Source organism: Plecotus auritus (assembly GCF_963455305.1).
Source record: "Plecotus auritus genome assembly, chromosome: 5".
NCBI lineage: Eukaryota > Metazoa > Chordata > Mammalia > Chiroptera > Vespertilionidae > Plecotus > Plecotus auritus.
The window spans coordinates 104,191,082-104,217,990 of NC_137776.1; the positions used below are offsets into that span (position 1 = coordinate 104,191,082).

General features: G+C 56.0%; 1 protein-coding gene across 2 annotated transcripts; it reads left to right on the plus strand.

Moving 5' to 3' along the window:
- Positions 1-351: 351 nt before the first annotated feature.
- Positions 352-21,335, plus strand: SUSD3 (sushi domain containing 3). Of its 2 annotated transcripts, none has more exons than XM_080671428.1 (5): positions 352-479; positions 13,320-13,508; positions 14,575-14,722; positions 16,392-16,541; positions 20,765-21,335. In XM_080671428.1, the coding sequence occupies exons 1-5, from the start codon at positions 392-394 to the stop codon at positions 21,030-21,032; spliced, it is 843 nt and encodes a 280-aa protein (XP_080527554.1). In that variant the 5' UTR covers positions 352-391; the 3' UTR covers positions 21,033-21,335. The 2 variants fall into 2 exon arrangements, with proteins under 2 accessions (XP_080527554.1, XP_080527555.1); XM_080671429.1 differs by having other exon boundaries at positions 385-479; positions 14,575-14,686; positions 20,765-21,134.
- The last annotated feature ends 5,574 nt before the right edge of the window (positions 21,336-26,909 follow it).

Sequence of the window (26,909 nt, forward strand, 5' to 3'; positions counted from 1 at the left end):
GGCGCGCTGCGCCAGACCCCAGGGTCTGAATCCTGCCCCCACAACCCAGGCGTCCCTGATGAGGCCCACAGTACCTACACCTGCCTCCGAGGGCCCGACCCACAGGGACACAGTGGGGTCCACCTGACACCTGGCCTAGGGAGACCCGCTCCATCTGAGAGGCGGGGGCAGAGGTCACCACCAACGCCAGGCCCTGGAGCGAGACTTCCTGCTCCTGGGCTTCGCCCCCCTCGGGCGTTGGGCTCCCTTGGGGCTGGCCCCGCCCCCGGGCCCACGGGGAGAAGGCGGGACTCTGGGAGGGCGTGGCCGGGTGCCCAGCTCCGTCCCCAGGCCGAGTCGGGGAGCGGGGGGGGGGGGGGGCAGTCGGGCGGACCGCCGGGAGCGCGCAGGGATGCGTCTGGCGTCCGCGACCCTCCGTGGCAGGGCGAGGCCTAGGGGCCATTCGGGGGACGCCACGACCGCCCCCGGGAACAGTACAGGTGAGGCCAGGACCGCGCGGCGCGATCCAGTCTCTGCTCCCTTTCCCCAGACGGGGGGCACCGCACACCCCGGGAGGCGAGGGTTGATTTACCGCCGGGGAGACGCCGCACAGCTGGCGGGGGCGGGTGGCGGTGTGCACTGCCTAAGGGGGCGCACTGCCTAGGGGGGCGCACTGCCTAGGAGGAGCACTGCCTGGGGGGGGGGCGCATTGCCTAGGAGGAGCACTGTCTAAGGGAGTGCTCTGCCTAGGGAGGTAGCACTGCCTAGGGGGCGCTCTGCCTAGGGGGGGTGCACTGCCTAGGGGGCGCTCTGCCTAGTTGGGCGCACAGGGGACGCACAGCGGGGCGTGGGGGGGCAGGATAGGGGGGAGGCACAGAGAGGGAGACTAGCCGAGGGCGCACCTCCCCAACCCTCTCCATCCCGTGGGCGTCCCTGGGGACCGAAGGCTGGTGGCGGGCTACTTGAAATCCGGTGGAGGCCAGTCTCCTAGGTGCCCAGGTGCGCGCCCTTTCCTGTGGGGCCGTGGGCGCCCCCACCTTGGTGCTGGGGAAGTCAGCAGACGCGAGGAAATCGGAACTGGCCTCGCCTTGCGGGGAGGTGCCCTGGTTCCTGTCCAGCTCCCAGCCCCACTTCACTGTGGGGACCCGAGCCTGGGAGGGAGCGACAGCCGGGGTCCCGCAGACGCTGGCCGGGCTTGAGGCTCAGGGTATCCTGAAGGACTGGAGTGCTGGCCGTTTTACTTGGTGTTTGGTTTGGAGAATGATCTGAAGAGGGTTCACCTTCGTGCCCTGGTTCTGGGGTAGGAACGCATCTGAGGCTCCAATGCCGACTTTGTCCCATGAATGCACCTAAAATCTAACCCTTTTAGAAACAGAATCAAGCCCGGACCATGCGCCCTCGATGCCCCAGAGGCTCACTTTAGTGGACACTGAGGGGTGTCGGCACCTGTGCTGGGCAGGACTGGGCCAGGTGGAAGCTGGCGCAGGTCTGCCTGGTGCAGCTGGTCCCACTTAAACAATGACACCTGCCATCAGGAGGCGGCGGGGGTGGGGGGGGGGTTCCTCTCAGATGGGGAAACTGAGGCCCAGGGAGTTAAGTCACCAATAGGAACTAAGACCTGCCCTGGCCTGGTGGCTGGGTTTATTTTGTTTGTTTGATGTCTCAGGGCAGCTTGATGCCCAGTCCTGGCCTGGGTGCTTTGCCCAGTGTGGGAGAAACACAGTGTGTATGCTAGCATGCTGGGAGGAGGGTGTGGACAGAGCTTCAGGGACTTGCCCAAGGTCAGCCAGGACAGGGAGAGGGGCCTTCGAAGGTTTGCATACAAAAGGCTGTTTGCAGAGGACTCTCCTGGGGGAGAGAGGCACCGTGTCCTGTCCCTGCCCTCTGGCCGCCAGCCCAGCCCCAGCCCTGCTTCTGGCCTAATGCAGCGCCTGCCGATGGAAGCCCTGGGGTCCCAACCTATGACCCTCCCCTGAAATTGGAAGCCCCCCTTTAACTTGGGGTGCGTCTCAGCCTCTGTGCCTCAGTTTCCGGGTGTGCTAAGTGGTGGGCACTATCCCCCTGCCCCCAGGCTGTTCTGCTCTGGGGTAACACTGTCCTTCCAATCGCACCCCGACCCTGCCCTATGCACCCGGTCTCTTGGGCTGTGAAATGGGCACCCTTCTCTCTGTGGGGCTGTGAAGGGAGGGGGTCTTTTGGAGATAGCTTGGCACTGCTAAAACAGCAATGGGCGGTGTGTTTTCCCTGCAATCTGTGAAGGGGGTGCATTACTCTGCTCTTCCTGGAAGTGCAACCAGATGGATTCGGTGTCCTGGGATCTGTGTCCTTCCCTCGTCCCCCTGTGAGGCTGGTGAGGAGTGGTGGGACGGGGGAGCCTGGCTCAGAGCAGGGCTTTAAATGTTTGTTGACTGGCTGACTGGGTGCCCAGCCCTTGTAGAGACCACCCTCCCACTGCCCCCAGGCCCAGGCCTGCTCCCCGCTGCTCCAGCACTCCCTGAGAGGCACCCTGTCCAGGAGTGGGCCCTATGGGAGGAGGAACACAGGGTTCCAGCAGCAGGGAGGGTCCCCTCACCCTGCACCTGGAGGGCCCGTGGCGGGAGGGCCCGGAAAGGAGGCAGCCACAAGATGCAGGAAGGTGAGGGATGCTCTGGGCTCCCCTTGGCTTCTCTCCGGCAGCCCTGCCACACAGCTGGCCTGGCCCGTTTCTCAGACTCGGGCTCAGGGGGAGCATTGGGAATCCAGAGAAGGCACATGTGCCTGAGGCTGCCTGGGCCTCCTGCCCAATGAAGGCAGCTGCCGGAGCTTTGGCGCTCTCCCCGGAGGTGGGGTGTTCTCCCCGGAGGTGTGGGGCGCTCTCCCTGGAGGTGGGGGGTGCTCTCCCTGGAGGTGGGGGGCGCTCTCCCTGGAGAATTGGTCTAGTTCTGTTCTTGTGAGGCCCAGGTCTGGGCTCTGGCCTCTGTGCAGGCCTGTGGTGGCTCTGAGCCCCATGCCCACCCTGCACGGGAGAGGAGCCAGCTCGGGGTGGGGGGGCAGTCTCCGCGGGCCGGATCCGGCCCGTTCGGCTGTTCTATCCAGCCCGCGGAGCCGAAAGAGCAGAGGGTTCTCTTGCTCTCCCCTCCGCTCCTTCACCAGCAGCCGTGTTAACATGGCAACGTTGGGAAACACGGCCGAAGCTCCTTCTTCTGAGTGGGCGGATTTATATCCGCCCATTCAGTAGAAGGAACAACCTCTCAATCTTCCAGAGGCTCCTTGTAATGCCCACGGACGCGTCCCCCGACATCACCCTGGGAATGCGTAGACACGTTATCGTGGTGATGTAGGGAGACACGCCCCTGGAGAGCACAGTATCAGAGCCTTTCTGAGGTAAGATTAAGAGCTCTACTCAAACACAATTTTTTCCTGTTCCCACATTCTGTACGTCACAATGACTTGTTAATAAAACAACAAAGACTTTCAGCTTTTAGGGCTTGTATCCACTGCAGTTTTTTTTCCCACTGTGGACGCGCGCAGCAGGGAAAAAGACACACAGAGGACATGTCATACTAGCCATGCTGCGGCTGCATTTTTTTGCTGATACGGATGCGGTATCAGTAACACTACCGTGGCCACTAACTGCATGTGTTAGCGGCAAAACAAATGCATTGTGTGCTGCGTTTGCTTCTCCCCCTTGCGCCTGTAAATATGCGTGCTACAGGGCATTTGTGTTAACATGCACCACTGCACATTAGCATCAACGCTGGTGTTAAAATGTTTGAAATGTATAAAACTTTTGAAATAAAAAAAAAAAAGACCGTACCCTTTTATGTAATGATGTTTACTTTGAATTTATATTAGTTCACACAAACACTCCATCCATGCTTTTGTTCCGGCCCTCCGGTTCAGTTTAAGAACCCATTGTGGCCCTTGAGTCAAAAAGTTTGCCCACCCCTGCTCTAGGGCACAGTTAGGGCTGTGGGCCTCCTGCTGTGGCTGTCCCCTGCAGTGGCCTGGCCACCCGCTCTCTATAGAGCACCTGTGTGTGCACGTCTCACACTTTCCAGGTCGGAAGCTCCTCCTGAGGGCTCTCCTCTCCATGTGGGAAACAGACTCAGAGGGAGGAAGTGGCTCTCCTGTGGCACAGCACAAGGTGAGGCACCAGGTCCTGGGGGGCTGGCCAGGCCTCTCTCCCACCATGGCCAATGTAAAAGGTAACTTATTGACCTGGTCCCCAGCTGGTAAGGTCAAGGTCTGGGACTGTGTGGGCTCCAGGAGGGAGGACGAGAGGAGCAGGACTCTGGCCCAGATTTCCAGGTAAAAGACTAACAGGCAAGATTGGTACTGACTCCACTGGCCAGGCTGGCAGGGAGGCTGGGCTGGGAGCAGGAGTGGGGGAGGGGGAGGGCTGGGAGGGAGATGGGGTCCTGGCAGTGGGCGGCCCTGATGGGCAAGTCTGCTCTCTTCACTATTCGGTGAACCCATATGGTTGCTTTTGGTTTGTCTCTTGTTTGTATCAAATTCATTCCCTTTGTCTTGTCTGTTTCCTCACTTGAGTTTTATTTTCACATAGTAAAAAAAGGGGTCACAAAGGGCCCAGGACAAATACAGCAAGGCTGAGGGTGCGCTGCTCCAGCCCGGGGGGGCTGGGGATGGAGACCTTGCGTCCTGCTGCCTGGGGTGCAGGTGGATGGCCTGACGCCAGCAGGTGAGGCTGGGGCGGGGAACAAGGGGTGTCCTGGGACAACCGATATCTGTGAGGGTCTAAAGCAGGGAAGGGAGGAGATGGGATTTGCTTCTTAGGTACCAAGTGTGGGAGGAGCTGTTGGGGTCAGTGAGGGTGTCTAGGGGTCCAGGGGTCCCCAGGCTGAGGAGGCAGTACAGTGAGGGGTTTGGGGGTTCAGCAAGCAATGGGCTGGGATCCTTGGGCTGGGGCGCCAACAAGGGGACTCCAGTACTGCAGGCTGGGGAGGGGGAGCAGTGAGGGTGTCATGAGGTCTCCAGGAAGCCCCCGGAGGCCCCTGGCACTAGGCCACCTCCTCGCCCGTCCTGGTGTGGCTTGTAAGTCCTGCAGAAAGGTGTGGTGGGGTGCTGTCAGGGCACATCCAAGGCCTCAGGCAGGTCTGTGGGTCTGAATCTCTTATTTGGAAAATGGGCTCAGCCCAGAGGAGTGCTTGCTGAGCTTCCAGGCCTAGGGAGGGGGTGCAGGAGATCCCATGGTGCCTGGGTGGGGGGAGCAGGTGGAGGGAGGTCTGGGTGCCGTGGACTGGGGGGTTGTGGTGTGGCCTTAAGCGCCCTCCTGGGGAGCATTTCTGTGCTCCTGACTCTGCTCTAAGTTCTCCATGGGGTGGTCCCACTCGTTCCATGACCCTGAGGGTCACCCCATTTTGCAGATTGGAAAATCGAGTCTGAGCAAGGTGAGGGCTGGGTCCTGGACTTCCGGCCAGGAGGTGGTCGAACAAGAGTCAGACTCTGAGTGGAGAGGGACTGGGGGTGGGGGCTTTCTGAGCAGACGCACCACCACACGGTTCAGCCTGGCCTCCCAGGAGGGAAGGTTCCAGGAGGTGACCCTCATGGGGTGGCCCTGGTTGAGGGCTCCCCTCCCTCCCCCTCCTCACAGGGTCCTTTCCTTTTTCTGGGAAGACTGGTTCAAACAACACACTTCTCCTAGGAGCAGGGCTGCCCCCTCTGGTGGAAGCGCAGAGAAGGGGAGGGGGCCACCCTGAAGTGCCCTCCCCCCAACACCTCTGAGAGGCCCCACCCCAGCTCCTGAAGGGGCTCAGCTGAGGGACTCTGTGGGTGGGAACCGCCTGCAGGCCATCCCCGTGGCGCCAGCCCTCTCCCCATGCCTGCACACTCCAGGCCCCCTTCTAAGACGACGGTGTCCTCGCTGGGCTGGGTCAGCTCCCATCCCACCTGCTCACTGCAGCCCCCACAGTGGGGTCACAGGTCACCCAGCAGGCAGGCCTGGGCTCCTGCCTCTGCTGCCATTTGTGACTTAGGTGGTGAAGGGGAGGGAGGGCCCTGTGCCATGGACTAGGGCAGGGGTGGGCAAACTTTTTGACTCGAGGGCCACAATGCGTTCTTAAACTGGACCGGAGGGCCGGAACAAAAGCATGGATGGAGTGTTTGTGTGAACTAATATAAATTCAAAGTAAAGGAGCGGAGGGGAGAGCAAGAGAACCGGATAGAACAGCCAGATCCGGCCAACGGGCCGTAGTTTGCCCAAGGCTGATCTAGAGGGTATTATGCTAAATGAAATAAGTCAGAAAGACAAATATCATGGGAAAACTTATATGTGGAATCTAAAAACCAAACAGAAACAGACGGAAGGGGTGGAAGGAAGGGAGAGGGGACTATAGTCAATCATATTGTGATAAGTTTGCACAGTGACGTGATTACTAGAATTAGTGGGGTGATCAATTGTAAGGTATCAAAATGCTAAATCACCATACCATCCATCTGGAACTAATATAACCAATATAAGGGTGTACCAACTATACTTAAATTTTTTTAAATGTACACCAAAGGGGGAATAGGTACTTAGTTACGGAAAAATAGAGAAGTTGCAGCTCTAAATAGAGGACTGGAAAGTATCCTGGGGAAGGGCCATGTGGCCCGCCTGTGGCCGCCCTGCCCACCTACCCTGCCCCAAAGCCCATGTCCACCTTCCTGGCCGGAAGAAAAACGCATGTCCAAGCCCACAGATCCTGGGAAAGAAAGGAGGGTGTCCTGCCTGAGGTCGCTCACCGCCCCCGCCCCCGCGCACCACACATGTGCTTGCCCCACTTTGGCCCTTGTGGAGACACTGTGGTCAACTAAGAGCCCAGACACTGGACTCCGCCATGGCCATTGCACCTCTCAGTGCGGGGCCATGGCCAGCGAGGGTCCGTGGGAGGGTCCTGGACATGTCTAGAGGGGGGCCCCCTGCCCTCCACCCCAGGAGTACCCCTCCCCCTAAGCCAGCACCAATCTGGTGAGCTGTTTGTCTTTTTAATCTTAACCAAGCTAAGAGGCCAAAAACTGTATTTTAGGTTTCAAATTTGCATTTCTTTGACATCTATATTTCCCCTGAGTTTTTGTAATAACTTTATGGAGGTATAAATTACATACCATATGATTCACCCATTTAAATTGTACATTTAATTTGTACAACTCAATGGCTTTTAGAATATTCACAATTTTAGGACATTGTCATCACCCCAGAAAGAAGACCCACATCCCTTAGCACAGTCAGTCGCACCCCCACCCTCCACCCCCGGGCCCCAGCAACTGCTAATCTACTTCCTGTCTGTGGATTTGCCTTTTCTGGACATTTCACAGAAACGGATCGTACAATTTTGTGACTGGCTTCATGCGCTGATCATAATGTTTTGAAGGTTCCTCCACATTGTAGCATGTCAGTGCTTCATTCCTTTTTATTGTCAAATAATATTCCATTGTATGATGGTCGTACTTTAGTTGGTGGACATTTGGGTTATTTCTCCTCTTGGCTACTGGGAACAGTGCTGCTGTGAGCCTTGTGTACAGGTGTGTGTGTTTCTTCTGCTTATGTTTCTAGGAGGGCGTCACTGTGACCTGTGGTGATGCTCCGTGCAACTGCTGGAGAAATTGTCCGGGCAGCCCCCAGCCCTGCCCTCTGCAGCCCCACCCTCTGCAGCCATGCCCTCTGCAGCCCCACCCCTGCAGCCCCGCCCTCTGCAGCCCCGCCCTCTACAGCCCCACCCTCTGCAGCCCTGCCCTCTGCAGTCCCACCCTCTGCAGACCCGCCCTCTGCAGACCCACCCCTGCAGCACTCCTGCTCTGGGCTCCGCATGTCCCTGGTACACCTGTCTTCTGTGTGCAGCCAATGACGGGGCTCCCTGGGGTTTCGGTTTGCATGTTTCTGAAGCTAACAATGTTGAGCTTTTTTTATGTGGGTATTGGTGGTCATCAGTAAACCTTTAGAGAAATGTCTATTCAGAGCTTTGGCCATTTTAAAATTGGGTGATTTGTGTTTTTATAATTCGGTTGTAATGATTTATACATTCCAGAGACAAGTCCTTTATCAGATACATGATTTGCAAATATTTTGTGCCACTCTGTAAACCTTTTCATTTTCTTGGTCATGTCCTTTGAAGTACAAATATTTTTAACTTTGCTGAAGTCCAGTTTATTTTTTCTTTTGTTGTTTGGCTATTGTTATCATATCTAAGAAACCATTGCCTAATCCAAGGTCAAGAAGACTTACCCTATCCTTTCGTCTAAGAGTTTTAAAGTTTTGGCTTTTATATTTATGTCTTTGATTCATTTTCAGTTAATTTCTGTATAGGATCTGAGGACAGGCCCAACTTTATTCTTTTGCATGTGGGTATTGTCCCAGCACGATTGTTGGAGACCGACCCCTGCCCATTGCATGGTCTTGGCACCCCTGTCAGAGGCTGAGGGCCTGGAGGTGGTGTCTGTCCCATCCACCATGAGTCTATCTCTATGCAGGACTTCTGTTTCCAGCCCCATAGCTCTGTGGTAAGTTCTGAAACAGGGAAGTGTGAGTCTTCCAACTTTGTTCTTCTTTTTCGGTCTGGTTTTGTTTGGCTATTTGGAGGCTTTGCGTTTCCTTGTGAATTTTAGGAGCAGCTTGTCAATTTCTGCAGAGGCAGCTTGTGGGGCCTCTGCTCCGGGGTGTGGACTCAGCAGAGCCAGCCTCTGCCCTCTTCACAGTGAAGGCTTCCGACCCCGAGCACGTGGCAGTTCCCATTTATTTAGGTCTTTAATTTCCTTAACAATGTTTTGTAGTTTTCAGAGTTTATGTTTTGTGCTGCTTTTCTTAAATTTTTTTCTACAAATATAAGTAATACTAGAGGCCCGTTGCACGAAGATTCGTGCAATAGGCCTTCCTTCCCTTGGCTTCCAGCACCAGTTTTCCTCCGGCACCTGGGACCCAGGCCTTCGCTCTTGCTGGAGTCTGCCTTCTTTGTCTTCGCTGCAGACTCTGGCTGGAGTCTATTGTCTTCGTGTTTGCTGCTTCGCTGCAGACTCCGGCCGGAGTCTGCCATCTTTGCTGCAGACTGCCGTCTTCGTCTTCGCTGCAGACTCCAGAGTCTGCCGTCTTCGTCTTCGCTGCGGACGAGTGCCGCTCCTGTAGATCTCTTTGCCCCCCGCCCTCCCTCTCATAGCAGGCGTCCTGCCCTGCCCAGCCACTCGGTGCCTGGAGCAGCTGGGCGGCTGCCATCTTTGTCCTTTTAATTTGCATATTTCCTCCTAATTGGCTGGTGGGCATAGCAGAGTGATGGTCAATTTGCATGTTTCTCTTTTATTAGTGTAGATCTTTTTCTTGATGCTCTTGTAAATGGAATTGTTTTCTTAATTTCGTTTTCAGTGTGTTCCTGGCCACTGAAATGCCTTGGGTTTCATATATTGATCTTGTATCCTGTCACCTTGCTGGGCTCATTTATTAGTTCCCATAGATTTTTAGCAGATTCCTGGGGATTTTTCTGGACACAAGACCATGTTATCTAATAGAGAAGTTTTGCTTCTTTCTGATTTGGATGCTATTCATTTAATTTTCTTAACTATCCTACACCCCTGTTTGGGGCTCTTTGTCTTTTTTTTTTTTTTTTTTTCTAACTTAACCTTTTTTGTTGCTGTGATTATTTTTTATCCTCACCTAAAGATGTGCTTATTGTTTTAGAGAGAGAGGGATGGGGAGAGAGGGAGAAACATTGATGTGAGAGAGGAACATCTATCAGTTGCCTCCTGTGAACATCCTGACTGAGGGTCGAGCCTGTGGCCTAGGCATGTGCCCCAATAGGGACGAACCCACAGCCTTGTGGTGCACAGGGTGAGCTCCACCTGCGGAGTGCCGGCCAGGCTGTTGTGACTGTTGTCACGTCTTATGAAGTGACATGCTGTTTATGTCGCAAGTGCCACACTCTGTGGTAGGCTGCATGCCCTGAGTCTGCCCTTGCTCTGTTGTAGGAACCTTAGATGCTACACCGCCTGGTGCTGCTCTCTCTGTCTCGGGTATCGGGCATGCCAGCCCCCTCTGCGTTTGGCCTTCCCGTGTTAAAGCAGGGAGAGTGCTGCTCCCCAGGGCCTCGTGAGGCTAGGTATGCGGGCCATGTGTGTACTGCAGCCGGACTGCTGATGTGTGAGCACTGCAGAGGAGGCGTGCTGCCCCCCACCTTCTGCTGGTGCCTCCGCCTATCATCCAGCTTTGCCGTGGCTCAGTTTCCCTGTCTTAAGGTGGAGATGGCCACCTTCCTCATAAGCTGCAACCCATCAGACACCCATTAGGTTCCTAGTGCTGTTTGTGCGGATCCAGAAGTCAGCCCCCAGCTCACACTGAGCCCGGTTACTGGTGGGGCAGAGGCAGGGTGGGCTCAGGCAGCTGGCCAAGCACGGCCAAGCCCGGCTTCCTTGTCACCCGCGAGGGGCGAGGGCAGCCCAGCCTCCCTGAGCCCTGGGCCTGCGTGTGAGCTGGCCACATGTGTGGTCCCCACACCTGTGCGAAAGGGGGCTTTGTTTCACAGTGGAGCCTCCATGGCTGCTGCCAGGTAGACCTGATTTTGGGGGCACTCCAGCCCAGTACAGATGGCCGGTGTGCACTATATCGGGGAAGCAAGTTTGCTGATAGGTTGGTGGTAGATTGAGAAAGAGTCCAATTAAATTCTTAAGATTTGGGGGCAAAGCCAGTAGAGAATAGAGGGTTTGGTAACTAACCTCAAAGTGAACATGGGGCGGCCACAGGGCAAGCTGGGAGGGAGCACAAGAGCGTGGCTGGGTGTGTCAGGCCTAGCAGGCAGCAGGATCTGTGCCTGGTGTGCAGGGCGGCCCAGGCCAAGCATCACCAGGGGGCGGGGGAGGGTGTAGCCTCAGGTCCCTACTGATTGCTGGTTAAGGCTCCTTATGGGAACTTGGCCTCAGCTGTGGGTGCAGCCATCTTTGTGATGGAGTGATGGTCAATTAGCATATTCCCTCTTTATTAGAAAGGATGTTGAGATTGCCACTCCATCGGGGGTGTCTCTGTCCTTCTGTAAGGACCGCCTTGCTAACATCATCAGATGTACCTCTCCTTGTGGTACTGACCCCACAGCTGGGGACCGGGTGGCTTCCCTGGCTCAGCGTTGTGAGGAGAACATCCTGGTGCAGATTCTGGCAGCGGATTAATTGTATGTCCTTTGGCGACGTCCTCAGCTGCATATACAACATAAGGCCCTTAATACGTTTGCCAGAACTCCGTCCAGAGGTTTGGATCTGTACCCTTCAGCAAGGTCCCAGAGGAGTTGCCCAGGCCCTTTCTAACTGCATGTGGCCTTTTCCTGTTGCCGAGTTGAGGAGTAAAAGATTAGCACTCATTTAAATTAGTTTCTTCGGTTCCTGTAAAGCAAGCTTTCTGCATGCGTGTTGGCCAGTTATCTCTTTTGTGAAGTGCTTGCCCACATGTCAAGCACTTTTTTACTTGGATGTTCAACTTTCATCGATGTGTGAGATCGCTTTATGAATAAGGGTGTTGAACCTTTGTCCTGTATTCTCCAAATACCTTTTCCTAATTTTTATTTATTTTTTATTTTTTTAAAATATATTTTATTAATTTTTTACAGAGAGAAAGGGAGAGAGATAGAGAATTAGAAACATAGATGAGAGAGAAACATTGATCAGCTGCCTCCTGCACACCCCCTACTGGGGATGTGCCCACAACCAAGGTACATGCCCTTGACCAGAATCAAACCTGGGACCCTTGAGTCCGCAGGCCAATGCTCTATCTACCGAGCCAAACTGGCTAGGGCTTTCCCTAATTTTTAAATCCGAGTTTATGTTTGTTTTTCAATTATTAGGGAGTAACAAAAGCATTTGCTCTTCATGCAGCCCCCTCCTCCCCACCCAGCCTGTCTTTGGAGCTGTGCTTGTGCTGAGACTCTGAGGCGCGGACCAGCTATCTGTCTCAAGGTTGTTTCTACTCAGAGAGTGAAGGAGCCAGATCCACTCCCAAAGCTGTTTGCAGGAAGAAAGGCTTAGTCGCCATTGCTAACATATACTGTTTGGTTAATTACACTCTTATTTCTTTTTTTTTTTAAATACATTTTATTGATTTTTTTATAGAGAGGAAGGGAGAGGGATAGAGAGTTGGAAAACATTGATGAGAGAGAAACATCGATCAGCTGCCTCCTGCACACTTACTACTGGGGATGTGCCCGCAACCAAGGTACATGCCCTTGACTGGAATCGAACCTGGGACCCTTCAGACTGAAGGCTGACGCTCTATCCACTGAGCCAAACCAGTTAGGGCCACTCTTATTTCTTTGCAGTTGGCTACACTTATCTGGTTGGGTTCCTGTCAAGGTCATCCTGTTTACAGCTGGTCTGCAAAATACTGTGCTACATTTTAACGTGTAGCAAGAATAGCATTCAGTGAGGAACGCCCAGACCCTGGGAACCTTGGCCTATAATACTTGAATGATCCTTGTATCATTGCTTTCATTGTCTTCTGATGCATGTTTTTTCTTTTTCTTTTTTCTGTGTGTCAAGCTTTGCACATGCGTTTTATTTTTTAATTTTTCCCTATAACTATAAAATCTACCTTTTTTTATTCGCAGGTATGTATTACATCTCTCTTTTTAAAGAACACCCCTGCTCAGAATTTTTTTTTTAACATCGGATTGTCTCCTTTAAAAAAAAAAAAAATGTTTTACCCATCCCCCATTCCCGTCCCACATGACCACCACCAGCCTGTATGTAAAGGTCTGTTTCTGGTTTTTGTTTATTAATTTGTTTTATTTTTTATCTTTTAAAAAGTAGATTTTATTGATTTTTTTACAGAGAGGAAGGGAGAGGGATAGAGAGCTAGAAACATCGACGAGAGAGAAACATCGATCAGCTGCCTTCTGCACACACCCTACTGTGGATGTACCCGCAACCAAGGTACATGCCCTTGACTGGAATCGAACCTGGGACCCTTCTGTCTGCAGGCCGACACTCTATCCACTGAGCCAAACCATCTAGGGCAATTTGTTTCATTTTTTAAATTCCACATATAAGTGAAATCACATGGTATTTACCTTTCTCTATCTGCCATATCACTTAGCATAATCCTCTCTAAATCTATCTGTGTTGTTGCAAGTGGCAAGATTTTATTGTTTCTATTGCTGAGCAATATCCCAGCATGCGTCTTTTCCCAGCACTGGGCCCTCAGAACATGGAGAGTTTGCCTCAGGTCGGGTCAGCTCTGTGTCGGTTCCCAGCCCCTGGCTCTGCCTGCCACTCCTATCTGGGGGCTGGATGACCCAGGGCTTCACATGACCATCGGGCAGCCATACCCATCCCAGCTGAGGCTCCTGCAGAGCCCCTGCCTCCGGAATGGGGGCTTATGCTGTCACCTCTCTCCCTAGGCATGTGCACCCAAGTGCAGCCACCCCAGAGGGGTACCCTCCAAGTGCTTCGTGGTGATGGGGCCTCTGTGGGGACTGTCATCGTGTTCCACTGCCCCTCAGGACACCAGATGGTGGGGTCTGGTCTCCTCACCTGCACCTGGAAGGGAAGCGTCGCTGAGTGGTCTTCAGGGACCCCTGTGTGCAAAGGTGAGGCCCACTTCCCTCAGCTGCCCCCAGATCCGCTGGCACCCTGGGAGGGGCCTGGTGCTGTCATGTGGACAGCGTGGTATCCACAAAGAAGGTGCCATGGATGCCACATCCCAGCTGGGCCTCTGTGTGGGCTCCGGCTCCTGGTGCTGGTGACTCTGGTGGCTTTACGTCCATAGTGTGGATTCAAGTCCCAGGAGCTGCTCCAGGTCCTAGGCCTGCCACTGACGTGGCCGCCACTTCCCCGAGGTCACCTTGCTGTCTGAGTGAGAGCTTACTGTTCTGCATTTGTTCATTGATTCAGGCTCTAAGCATGCACATGGCAAGCCCTAATAGAAGATTCCATGTGCCAAGAATTCTAGAACTGGACACAGAGGGCCAGGATGCATCTGGTCCTGGAGCCCCGTCAGGGGGAGGTTTTCTATTTGTATTTGTCGTGCAGGGTAATACCCACACAGCAGTTTTCAAAGGGAGGCCGCGTGTATTGTGTGATATAAAGGGCTCAGTAGTCAAGACAGTTTGGAAAAGGCCAAGTTAACTTAAAGGCTGCAGGATTTTTCAGAGCCTTTAAAATGCTCCTGTGTTGGGTGAATTTCGAGAAGGAGGGTATCTGTTAGGATTAGATTCCTAGAGTTACAAAACCCAAGATAATGGGAGTCAGCCAACAGGGACTATGGGAGATTTCTCTTGCCATAGCCCTCAGATTGGGCAGTCCTAGGCTCATATGGTGCCCCACAGTGGGGACCCTTCCGTATTGTGGCTCTGTTGGGTTTGGCCTTGAGCCCAGGCTGCAGTGGGTGAGAGCCAGAAGGGCCTCCTGGCACCCGTCAGAGCTTTTCCCGTGTGCCCCCACGAACTCTTACACGCACTCCAAAGCCCTGCTCCACCACCCCCTTCTTGCGAGCAGTCTTCCCTGATAGCCTTACTCCTACAAGGGTTTGCACAGACCTTCACCTTAGCAGCCAGCTGCCCTACCTCCCTATGGCATGGGCTCCTGAGGGCAGGGTGGGCGCCACTGCTGGGCCTCAGCGGACCATGACAGGAGCTGATCTTGTCTCTCTTACAGCTGTGACACCCCACGAGACCTTCGGCTTCAGGGTGGCTGTGATCGCCTCCATCGTCAGCTGCGCCGTCATCCTGCTCATGTCCATGGCCTTCCTCACCTGCTGCCTCTTGAAGTGCGTGAAGAGGACAGAGCAGCGGCGCTTTGAAAGGCATGGTGGCCCCAGCATCCTCGTGAGAGGGAGACTATGGCCTTGAGCCCTGACCACTCCCTGGAGCCAGGAGCCGGCCCGGCGCTGCGCCAGGGATTCCAGCACCCACAGCCATCTGGGCCTCCTAAGGGTGCCCAGAGGCATGAGGAGCGGGGTCACCCTACCACAGCTGCCCTCACAGCCCATGACAGTTGCAGACACGGTCGGTCAGGGTCTGCACTGCGGCTGGGGCGTGGCATTGTGGTCATGAGCGCCATGGCCCTGGCGGGCGTGTGGGCTGCGGCGACAGGCTGTGTGGTCCTGTGGTGCTTGCAGCACGAGCAGTGTGTGCTCCGCGTGGGGGGTGTGGGCTGAAGGCTGAGGCCTGTGGTGTCTGTAGCTCCAGGCGGACTCTGCTCACCGCTGGCTGCTGCTTCCCTGTAATTCGTCCTTTTTAAGAGTCCAGGGGAACCTCGGCTCTCAGAAGGCTGTTCAGGAAGCGATGTGTTTGTAAATGGAATCGTTTTTCCCATTAGAATAATGTCCAGTGAATTAATCTGCTCCAGACTCCCAACGATTCGTCTCAGCCTTCCTCAATTGTCTGTGATCATTGCTTCTTTCACACCCTTTGCTACATCAGCTTTTCTGATGGCCGCTTTATGTTTTAAAATTGTGCTAATCATTGATTTCACCATGACATACTCAGTAGCCAGATCAGACATGCAAACACTTCTATCCTACTTTGCAATTATTTCTTTTTTAAGCTCTAATGTTTTTCTCACAACTTGCCTTTTCACTTTGCTGCTATCACTAACCTTAGGACCCGTGGTGACTTACTGTACATATTTAATAATAATAAGTAGCAACAAAAGCAGAAAAACATGGAAATATTCACAGCACAATTTCCTGAGATGTTAATAATGCGAGGGTTAGCAGTAAACTGACTCATACTTGAGTATTTTCTTTGTTTGTCACTTGAGAGTCATGTGACTGGTCATACAGGTTTCAGTATGAAAAGGTTGTCACATCGAGAACTGAAGTATTGTTCAACAACAGAGATTTTTTAAAATATATTTTTAATTGATTTCAGAGAGGAAGGGAGAGGGAGAGAGATAGAAACATCAATGATGAGAGAGAATCATCAATCAACTGCCTCCTGCACACCCCCTACTGGGGGTCAAGCCCTCAATCCAGATATATGCCTTGACCGGAATTGAACCCAGGACCCTTCAATCCGCAGGCTGATGCTCCATCCACTGAGCCAAACCAGCTAGGGCGACAACTGAGATATTTTTCTGTGAACAACAGGGCTGAGAACTGAATTGTTTGAGGTGGGAGATGTATGAGAACTGAGGTTTGACTGTAGTTTTCAACATGGTGATAAAATGTTTATAACATAAAAGTTGCCATTTAACCGCCTTTGTGAGTAGAATTCAGGGCGCTAGTTCCATTCACTACACTGTGCCTCAGTCCTTGATGACTTGTCTCTAGAACGTCCCTCGCCTGCCTGGCAGGTAGAGTGGTCTGGCATGTTCCCATGGCCCGTGACCACGTCCCTGACCCCTCCCCCCCCACCCCCGCAGAGCTGAGGAGGCAACAGGGCCTCCAGTGCGCCCAGCCCAGCTTGCAGAGGCTCAGGGTGGCGGCCTGGGCCCTCATGCACTGACTGCCTCGCATCTCTTCTCCACAGAGCTGCCCAACTGTGGCTCCAGCTGCGAGGTGAAGACTTGGAGACGCTGCAGGCCACCTACCTGGGCCTCCCGGGCTTGAAGAACAGCAGCGGCAGTGCGGGGCCCAGAGGCCAGCCTGGCCAGGAGCGTGACCACCACAGCTTCACCACGTGGGCCCCGGCCTGGGCAGTGGGGCAGGGATAAGGGCGGGGGGCCAGGGTGGGTCAGGACAGGGCTGGAGAACCAGGACCCTGCGGGTGCTGGCTGCCCCCTCACACTGTGCCGCTTACCTGGGTCTCACATCCTGGCCCAGAGACAGGCTGTGGTCCTGCTGGCGCCTGTGCTGAGCCGGCACCCTGGCTGCGGGACCTCCCACCCCCATGGCTTTATCTCGAGAACCCACACTTACGGAGAAGGGAAGCTCCTGAGCCTGAGTGTCCAGTTCGCCCAGCCCCGCAGGAATCGCAGTGTCCTGTGGGCTCGCTCTGTCCTCCCCGCTCTCCCTCTGTCGCCCTTTCAGTGCGCACGTACGCACACGCACGCACACGTGCACACACACACGCACACACACAGGGTTCAGGGTTCTCTTACTCACCCTCTTCTGACTCCAGGAGTCTGGTCTGGCTGAATGTGGTCACCTGCTCTGCGCACCCTCTCAGGACCCACGTGGCACCAGCAGCTGGGTCTCTCGGCTTTTCGTCTTGGTGGCCAGCGGTCCCTGCAGAGCCTGAGCTCTGGACTGTCAGACGCTGGCCCTTGGGCTGTGCTGTGTTTCCCACGCAGGTGCCTGGGGTGCTGGGACAGGTCGGGCACCCCACACACATGCAGACGGGGCTCTGTGGGCCCAGGTGAGGCCCTGCCAGCTGATGAGAAAGGGGCTCTGCAAGGGGTCATTGCTGGCTGGGACCTCTTCCCTGGCCTCTGCTTCTCCCCTCGGCCTTACAAAAGTGTGATTTTAGTTCTGTTATTCTTTTTTTTCCTACAAGGAATGAGGATGGGTTCTGTTTTTCCCTTTTCATTTTATCTTGTTGTATCACCATGAACTTGAGGCTATTCTCTCTAAAGCTTTATTTTGGGGAAATGTCACAAATGCAGAGGCGGAGACAATGTGTGGGTCTCCTGTCCCGCCTGCGGTCCTCAGCAGTCACTGTCCCCATCACGCAAGGCCGTGGGCTCCGCCCCTTCCCTGGGAGCCCCGCCCCCTACTGTGCCCTGCGGGGGGCGGGGCCCAGGCTCCCTTCTCCCATCTGGCGCTTTCCCGGGCCCAGGTGGCGCCCCTCCTGTGCTGGGTGGAGGCAGCGCTCAGGACCAGGCCCGCCTCACAGAGCAGGCTGTCCTCCCGGCAGAACCCCAGGCGCCCGAGGCTGCTCCCGGTAGGACGGCTCCCGCCATGGTCGCCTCCCTGCACAGTGAGGTCCTGGCAGTGTTCGCCCGCACTGCTGAGGCACCTGGAGTGGGCGAGGCTGAGGGCGTGCGGCGCCACTGTCAGTGCCACTCTTGGTGCTGCTCTTGTCCCACCGCACAGATGAGAAAGCAGGCACGGGGTGGGCCGGGCCAGCTGCCCAGGGTTGCGGGGACTCTGGGCCTGCCCCATGGATGATGTTGATCCCCTCTCCCGCCCTCGGGCCCCAGACCTGGGCCTGCCTGCTGGTGGCCATGCCACTGGGCTGCCTCTGCGGCTGTGGTTGCACGGCTGGTGGGCCCCGAGCTCCGCTCCGATGGTCAGTGTTCGCAAGACCCCCTGACCGCTCAGGTTTGGGTAAATGTTGGTGCTTAGAGCTGTTTCTCTTTCTTGAGATGACATTTTGGGGTGATCCTAGAAATAGACTGTTTAGGCCAAAGAGTCTCAATATTTTTATTACCAAACTAGAGGCCCAGTGCATGAAATTCATGTGTGGGGGGGTCCCTCAGTCCAGTCTGCACCCTCTCCAATCTGGGACCCCTCCGGGGATGTCCTAAACTGGTAGCCGGACATCCCTCTCACAATCTGGGACTGCTGGCTCCTAATCACTCACCTGCCTGCCTGCCTGATTGATACCTAACTGCTCCCCTCCTGGCATGATCGTCCCCAATTGCCTTCCCCTGCCAGCCTGAAAGCCCCCAACTGCCTCCCCCTGCAGGGCTGAGGGGACTGGGGGACTGAGGCTGGATGAGGCGGGGCTGAGGGGACTGGGCGCCTCCATCTTGTGGCTGTGGGCACCGCCATCTTGTGAGGGTGTGGCAGTCGATTAGCATATTCCCTCTTTATTGGCTGTGGGTGTCGCCATTTTGTGAGGGTGTGACAGTCAATTAGCATATTCCTGCTTTATTAGCTGTGGGTGCCACCATTTGTGAGCACATGATGGTCAATTAGCATATTCCCTCTTTGTTGGCTGTGGGTGCTGCCATCTTGTGAGGGCATGATGGTCAATTAGCATATTCCCTCTTTATTAGATAGGATTCTTCAGGGACCCAGCACAGGTGAGTGGAGACATTTTCCCCTGGCGGACTGGCAGGGCCACCTCGCGGGAGCCCCTCCACATGCCGTCACATTTCTTCATTGACCACGAGGAAGGGGTTTCCTCTGGCCCTTGCTTGCTGGCTGCATCCCCGGTGTGGTCATCTTCTTTTGCTTTGCTGACGGTTCTGCTGGTGTTTTCCCGTGCATGCTGGGAGCTCTGTGCATGCATGCTGGGAGCTCTGTGCGTGCGTGCTGGGAGCTCTGTGCACCGGGTGGAAGTGAGCCTTACTCCAGAGTTGGCGCAGGTCCTTTCCTTTTCATGCTGGTTAAGTTGGGGTGGTCCTGCTCATGCCTTTCCTTTCCGTGAGTCAGATTCCTTTCAGGCCCCGCCCGTGCGGCCCCTCGGGGTTCACCCTTACAGGTTGTCCTGGCTCAGCTGGGAAAGCCCGACGGAGCCAGGCCGGTTGTTTCCTCCCCGGCCCCAGGTGGCACACATCCTGGGCAGCCAGCGCTGCTACAGGCTGCATGGGTCTCCCTGGGTGGGTGCTGCGGGGTCGGGGCCTGCCCACGGACGCCTGTCCTCAGACCTGGGCCTTGTTCTCTCTCCTCTGATGCTAGCTCAGAGCCATGCAGGGGACTGCGTGACTGCTTGCCCTGAGGGCGACGTGGGGGCCACTCAGAGTCAGCTCTAGTCAGGGCAGCTCAGGCAGGAAGTAGGCGAGGCTGGGGGAGCATTGGGGTCAGAGCCCCTCCCCGAGCTCTCCCACGTCCCCCAGGGCTCTGCTCTGAGCCCAGCTCGTGGGGAATCAGGGAAGGCAGCGCCTGCCAGGACTGCACAGCCTGATGGAGGAGGCAAGGCCCTCCAGCCCCGGCCTCTGGGTCCCCAGGAGGGACCCTGACTGCAGCCCAGGGTCTGGGCCATCCTAGCCAAGGCCAAGGTGCCCTTCTCGGTTCTCGCACTAATTGGTGGTGCTTGTCATCAGCAAGGCGAGGTTTGCCCTTGACCTGCTTTTACTTCATAAAGACGCCCCAGGGTGCTGCACGGCCGGCACTGTTCTCAGCTCCCTCAGATCTCCCCGGTTCTAACCGCAGGGGTAAGCACTGCTCTGATTCCATTTCAAGGAACTTGTCCAGAATCACGTACAGCTACTAAGCATGAAGCTGTTTTAATTCAGACTTTCTGGCTCCAAAGTCCACGGATTTGCCCCTAAGCTGTCTTTCCTCTCCACTAATTCATTAATTGATTCATTCACGTATCCACGAAGCCAACAGATAATTTTGTAATTCCTACTACTTCCAAGAGCTTTTCTGAGAATTAGTTGTGGGTGGGAACAGAGAGCCAGGAAGGCTTCTTGGAGGAGGTGGTACATGAAGTGAGCAGATGGGGAGAGCCTGGATTTCAGGGAAGGAGGGAGACAGCCCCTGCGGGAGGGAGCAGCCTGCAGAGGCTGGAGGTGGAGCAGAGGCCAGTGTCGGGGGAGAAAGGAGCCAGGTAACATCTCAGGCCCAGGGCTCAGGCCTGATCAGCCTGGGGACTGGTTGGTTTGTGGGTTGGGGAGTAGGGGCTACAAGGGAACAGAAGCTGGAGAAGGCAGGTGGCCTAGCCCCCAAACCCCCGGCCTGGGGAGGCAGTCTCACACACTGAATAGGTCCCTTCCTGACACAGCCTTGGGACCCCCGCCCGACACCTTGGAAAAGCTCGGGAGGCAAGGTCCCTGAGACCTGGGTTTCTCCTTGGGTCACTCCCCTCATACAGCTGAGGGGCCTGAGGCTCAAGGCAGGGCACTAATGGCAGGGCCTCTCCAGGAGGAGAAATGGGGCTCCCCAACCTTGGGGTGATGGTCGGCTCCAGGCCCACTGAAGGCCATGGCAGGGGACTGGGAGCCCAGCAGGGGGCAGTGTTGGGCCCATGGAGTCCTGGCTCGCTCTGCAGCTTACTCCTCCTCTCTGCAGAGACCTCCGTGAGCGCACCAGAGTGCTGGCTGCTGTGGCCTGCTGCGTGGACAAGGACCCCTGGGCCCCCAGCAGTGCCGCCTGCTCACCCTGGGCCCCGGTGACAGTGCACAGTGAACCCCGGGCAGACCCCGCCTGCCCCCAGGCCCACCGCTGCAATGCCCAGGCAGCCCAGGCCCGAGCCACCCTCCACACCGGGGCGACCCGGCCAACCCATCAGCTGGCCACCTATGTTTCGACATGTGTCCAGCTCGAGGCGGGCCAGTGAAGGAAGCGTCTGGTTTCGGGATCATCAGGCCTGGTGCTGAGCTAGGAGTGCCCTGTGCCTGCAGCTCAGCGGCAGCCCCTGTTCCAGCCGGGCTCCTGGGAATCGCCCTGAGGCGGGCAGAGCAGCTGCAGCCCCAGCCAGGGACCTCAGAGGCTGGACATGAGAACATCTGCTCCGCACAGCCAAGAGGGAGAGGACAGCCACGTCTCGGCAGTCCCAGCGGCGAAGCTGCCCCACAGGGAGTGCTCCTTCCAGGGTCTGTAAGGCTGCGGTGAGCGTGTGAAGTAAACAGTTCTCATACTGAAATCGCCCAGGGAACCCACTGCTCAGTTCTGTCTCTGCAAACCACTCAAGGAACGTGCCTAGATGCAGCCTTCATTCCCCCCCGGGCTCTGGGCAGCGTGCTCAGCAGGGCGGGTCTCAGGGGCCTCTCCTGAGGAGCCCTCTGCTCCCCCCCGCGTGTGGGCCCGTCAGCGGGAGGAAGGCTCTGGGTCATGAAGGCTGGCTGGCGGCTCCGGGTGCTGCTGGGTGTCAGCAGTTCCTGGGGCGGTGGCACCTCCAGTGCTGGGGCGCCTCACACGGGGCAGTGGGCTTTCACGGTGAGAGCCTGCCAAGGCCCAGGAGTCCTGCTTGGTCACGGCTGGTCAGCACAGAGGCAGACCCCACTTTTGGGGAGAGGGAGCAGGAACTCCCTCAGGCCCAATAGAACCATCACAGTCCCTGACCCATCCTTGTCAAAGCGATTAGATACAGAGATGTCATGTCTCTTGCCCCCCAGCCCTGCTCCCAAAGGGGATGGTTGGAGGGAGCCCCATCATAGATGACCTGCCTCAACCAGAGCAGCACAGGATCTGTCCTAGGGTCCCCACAGGCTCCGCTCTCCGGCTTGTCCCGGAGTGGCCAGCAAGGCCCCTCAGCCACGTGCAACGGGTCCTGTGGGCAGACAGAGGTGGACACCCCCCCGTTCTTGGCCCTGTAGAGGGTGATGTGAACGGCGGGGGGGGGGGGGGGTGGTCGCAGCTCCTTACAGCTCAGCAACAGCCAAGGTCAGCACCGCTAGAAAGGCTCTCAGTTGCCTCGTCCTTAGTGCTCAGGGAGAGCAAGCCCAGCTGTTCCTCCTCCCCCCGCCCAGCCCTCATGGGGAGGAAGTGGTGGAACCTGGGGGCAGGAGGCCTGCCATGGGGGCTGGTGAGGGCTCGGGGAGGCCTGCAAGGGGAGGCCGGTGTTTTGTCCCTGGGTGCCTGCCTGACCCTGGGCAGCTGGTCAGAGGACAGGAGGAGTGGGGTGAAGTGGCAAAAGAGGGAGGCCCCATTCCCCTCAAGCTCCCAGGAGCTGAGAGGCCTCCAGCCGCCCACAAGGGCTGCAGGGACAGAGGCGGGGGAGGCGGTGGTGCCCCGCTGACAGGGTGCCGCCTGGATGCAGCCATTGCCAGGAGGCCTGGGGATAGGCGGCCTCAGCAGTGCAGTGCGTGGGCCCTGCGTCCCTGTGGTCTGGGGGTCTCAGCTGGGTTGGGAGGTGCCCCCACCAAGCAGAGGGAGAGCTGTCTTCCTACAAGCATTCCCAAGCACAGCAACCTCACCAGCCATGGATGCAGGTGGTGGTGGGGGGGGCAGGCAGCTGGCCCCAAATCACAGCTTGTCCTGGGAAGAGAGAAACCCCTTCTCTTCTGTTTCTTACCCCCCCCCACCTCACCGTGGGGCTGCGCACCTGCTGCCCCCCTTCCTGCAGCACTGCCCTTGCCAGCCACAGGGCTCCCCTGCACCCCCCTTATCAGCTGAGAAATGGGGACTGTGCTGCTGACAACACTAGGCTCAGTGAAGTCAGGCTGTGAGACAGCCCCTCGGGCAGCTCGGGTGCCACCACAAAGCCACAGCCCCTCATCGCCTGGCCCTAAAGGCTGGACGCTCTGCCTCGAGGTGCGGGCGAATTGGCTTCTGGGAGGCCCTTGGCTGTCCTATGGACGGCTTCTTCCTGGGTCCTCATGGGCCTTTTCTTGGTTCATGTGCAGAGAGACGGAGAGGAGGATGGAAGTGAGCTCTGGTATCTCTTCTTATGAGAACACTAACCCTGTGGGACCAGGGCCCCACCCTTAAGACCTCATCCCCTAATTACTTCTTTAGAGGCCCATCTCCAAATGCAACCACGTGGGAAGGTAGGGCTTCGATTGTGTGGATTTGGGGGCACACAAACATTCAGTCCATGACAACCCCCATCTCCCTACCGTCTCAAAGGCTCAGACAACCTCATCTGCTCCTGCAGGTCCAGTGTGATGGGCGGGGCTCTGCCCCGTGGAGGCAGGGGCAGCGTCCGCTCCAGCACACGCCTTGTTATAGACGTCTGCCTGCGCTTCAGACCCCAGTAAGACACACGCAGGAGTTCGCAGCACAGACAGCAAGGGCTTATTTTTAGGAAATGGCCCAGCCTAGAGACGGGGCTACTGCCAAAGACCTGGCTCCCGATGGCTTCCAGGGAAATCATTAGTCATGGTGACTCAGGCATCAGGGCCGGGCCTCTCCTAATGGGTCAGTGCCGGGGGGCGGGGGGCATGATCAGAGCCGCTGGTGCTGCTTTTCTGAGCCTGGAGCTGAAACAACTGAGGTCTCGCTGTGATCTCTGGTTTGACTGAAACTGGGTCTCTGGAATCAACAGACCCCAGGTGTTGTTCCCAAGATGAGTCCATGCTGATCGGAACCTCCTTGTCTGGGGCTAAGGCCTATGGGAGTGACCACAGGGAGGAGGAGACAGGTGAGGCAGGTGCTGGATGAGGCCATCTGAATCAAAAGGAAAGAAAGGTTGCATCAAAGAAACGAAGGTCTACACGGATACACCTCCAGGTCTCTGGGAGGGGAGGGAGCCTTGCATGGCGAGCCCCAGTAGATCAGGGTCTGGTCTGGAGGGACACAGCTCCCTGGTGGCTGCCTGGCGGCACTGGCCACGGCAGGAGGAACCGCTCGGGGGCAGGCAGGGTGGGCACAGCAGGCAGAGCAGCGCCACTGGGCACTGGCCAGCGGCATCCTCAGGCCTGGGTGCTGGTGAGCCCACGGTGTGCAGTGGCTGTGCCAGCTGAGCAGTCGGAGAAGCCAGTCAGCCATCGCTGCTGGGGCGTGTCCTCATCCCCCAGAGGGCCGAGCAGGTCAGGCCAGGCGTCACGGCGGGCCCTCATGCCAGGCAACAAGCCTCAGCTGGCACAGGCTTCGGAAAGGCGCCGCCTCAGGCCTCCTTCACAGCTGGTACCTAGGTGTCTCCTGACCCGCTGCCATGGAGAGAGCCAGACAGTGACAACTCAGTGGCTACACCACAGCTGCCATGTTGTCCCATCCCTGCCGTTCCTGTCCGTTCTGCGGGGACCCCCTCCCCCACCCGCCCCAGCGCACAGGCTGGGACTGGACTCACCCCGGACGCCTCCACGCATCTGGAGCTCAGCTGGGTGCTCAGCAGGAAACCAGTGCCTTGAGCATCCCTCCCACGTGGGGCGGGTGCAAGGGTGTGTCCCAAGAATCAGGAAGCGGGTGTTATGGGCTCCTAAGGCCCGAGCCCAGACTGTGCCCATGGGCTGAGCAGTTAGAGGGGTGGCTGTGCTAAGCCTGCCAGAGAAGGTCTAGGGATGCCCCCTGCCCGCCTCCCCTGGCAAAACACCCTGATGCACTTGCTCTCAGACCCCACATCCAATCCTGCAGCAAGTCCTTTAGCTCAACTTCAGAATCCATCTGGGAACCCGTCTCCCCACCCCACAGCCGCCACTCTGGCCCCGGCCTCAGCCTCCTCTGCCTGGACCAGGGTAGGAGCCACCTCCTGGCCTCCCTGCCTCCAATCCGGTCCCCATCCCAGATTCAGTTTCCACACAGCTATCAAAGGGTTGCTTTTCTTTATTGTGGTAAAATATATCTAACATAAAATTTTAGCATATTAATTATTTCCTTGTGTACAGTTCAGTGGCATTAAGTACATTCTCACTATTGTACAACCATCCCCACCATCCATTTCCAGAACTTGCTCAGCTTCTCAAACCAAAACTGTTCATTAAGCAATACCGCACACACCCTCTCCCCCCCCACCACCCCACCCCCGCCCCCGTCCCAGCTCCTTCAACCACCATCTACTGTCTGCCCATGAACCTGACTGCTCCGGGAGCCTCGTAGGACTGAAGCACACAGTCTTTGTCCTTTTCTGGCTGCATGATGTCACTGGGTGTAATGTCCCTAAGGTGATCCTTGTTGTGGTGTGTGTCAGAATTTCCTTCCTTTTTAAAGGCTGAAAAATATTTCACTGCATGGATATACCATGGTGTGGGGACCTGTTCAAGGCTGCGCTAAGCACGGGTCTCATCAGAGTGCTCAAGGCCAAGATGCTTTTATGTAGGTGCAAGGTTGCCGCAAGCCTTACACTGCAAAGACGTGCCCTTCTGTAGCCAAAATATGATTGGTGTAACTATTGGCACGAAGCCTTCTTTGTCTAAGGAGCAATATACAGGCTACTGACCAGCTAGTCTAAAGAGGAGTGTGAAGGAGACTAAGCTGGAGAGACGGAGCTGAGAGCTGGGACTGCTCTGATGTGAAGCCAAGAGCTCACAGAGAGCTCAGAGAAGTGGAGGCTTAGGAGGTAGGATGTAGCTCCTATGTGTGCAGGAGAGACTAAGAGCTCACAGAGAGCTCAGCTATAGCTGCCATGTGGACCAGCCAGTGTGCTGGGCAGGGGAGACAGGAGAAGCTGCTGAGCCAGAGACTCAGGTACTGCGACGACGTGAGGTGTGAGTCTAGGGGGCAGCGTGCGGCTGCTCAGATACTAGCTGTGGGACAGAGATTAACGCTACTGTGTCAGAAGGATATCTATTCACCAGCCGGTGTCCTGCTGCCTGCCTGTATGGGCTTTGCTGTAATGAATTGTCCTTGTCTGATGGCTGTGTGGCCACTGGCTTCTGCAATAAGACTCATCCTTACACACCCTCAACTTCTCATGGCTTCTCCATTTAAGACCTGGCGTCCAAGGAGGTCCAGCCCCAGACAGAGGGGCTCAGACCCAATACCTATAACTAGTGAGCAGAGGATAAAGGAGGAACTTGGACTAAGTTCCCACAGTCAGCACAGTGGGCAGGATTCAGGCAGGAGCCAGCCCTGGCGCAATCAGGAAGAATTGAGAATACATGGACTCAGAGCCACTCAGAGCTGAGCAGGGCTCCAGCTGGCTCTGACACATGGATTATCCATTCGTTATTGATGGACGCTTGGGCTGTTTCCACCTCGGCTGCTCTGAATAGTGCTGCTATAAACATGGGTGGCAAATATATTTTTGAGACTGTGCTTTCAACTCTTGTGTAGACAGAGGTTGTTTTAAAAACATAAATCAGAGCAGATCATCAGACCCTCCCTCGACTCCTAACTCTCAGACTATGGGCTCCTGACTGCCTGGCCTGCATGATCCACCCCTCACTGCCTGACTTTACTGTTGCAACCTGTTTCAATAAAATGAGGGATGATGAAATGACAGACAACATACACACAGACAAGACAGACGCTGAGCTCGGTGAAGACTGCAGCAAGTTTGTTAACTGCGTAATGCCTTTTATACACAAAACACTGAATAGGAGGTCTGTCAAGAGGAATGTATTCTTTGTTCCTCTTAATCTCTAAGGGAGAGACAGAGCAGAAGGACAAATTCTCAGTACAGCAAATCTCAGTAAATAGTTACAGACTTCTTGGTAAGCTATGAAAGGTTGCTCTCATTCTACTGATAACAGCCATCCAAACAAGTCTGGGAAAACTGTGTGGGTAGGGGACCCATAACTTTAAAGAATAGCTTTAAAGGTCATTCCCTTGTGGCCAAACCCACCCTCCCTGTTTTCAGGCAAGAGGGAGCACATCTGTTTGCAGAATGTGCTTC

What these genes read in the sequence shown, in the direction of transcription:
- SUSD3 (XM_080671428.1), top strand. Translation starts at nt 392, where the DNA reads ATGCGTCTGGCGTCCGCGACCCTCCGTGGCAGGGCGAGGCCTAGGGGC. An exon ending in CGCCCCCGGGAACAGTACAG is followed by an intron (nt 480 to 13,319) that starts GTGAGGCCAGGA and finishes CTCTCTCCCTAG; the next exon opens with GCATGTGCACCCAAGTGCAG. An exon ending in AGGGACCCCTGTGTGCAAAG is followed by an intron (nt 13,509 to 14,574) that starts GTGAGGCCCACT and finishes TCTCTCTTACAG; the next exon opens with CTGTGACACCCCACGAGACC.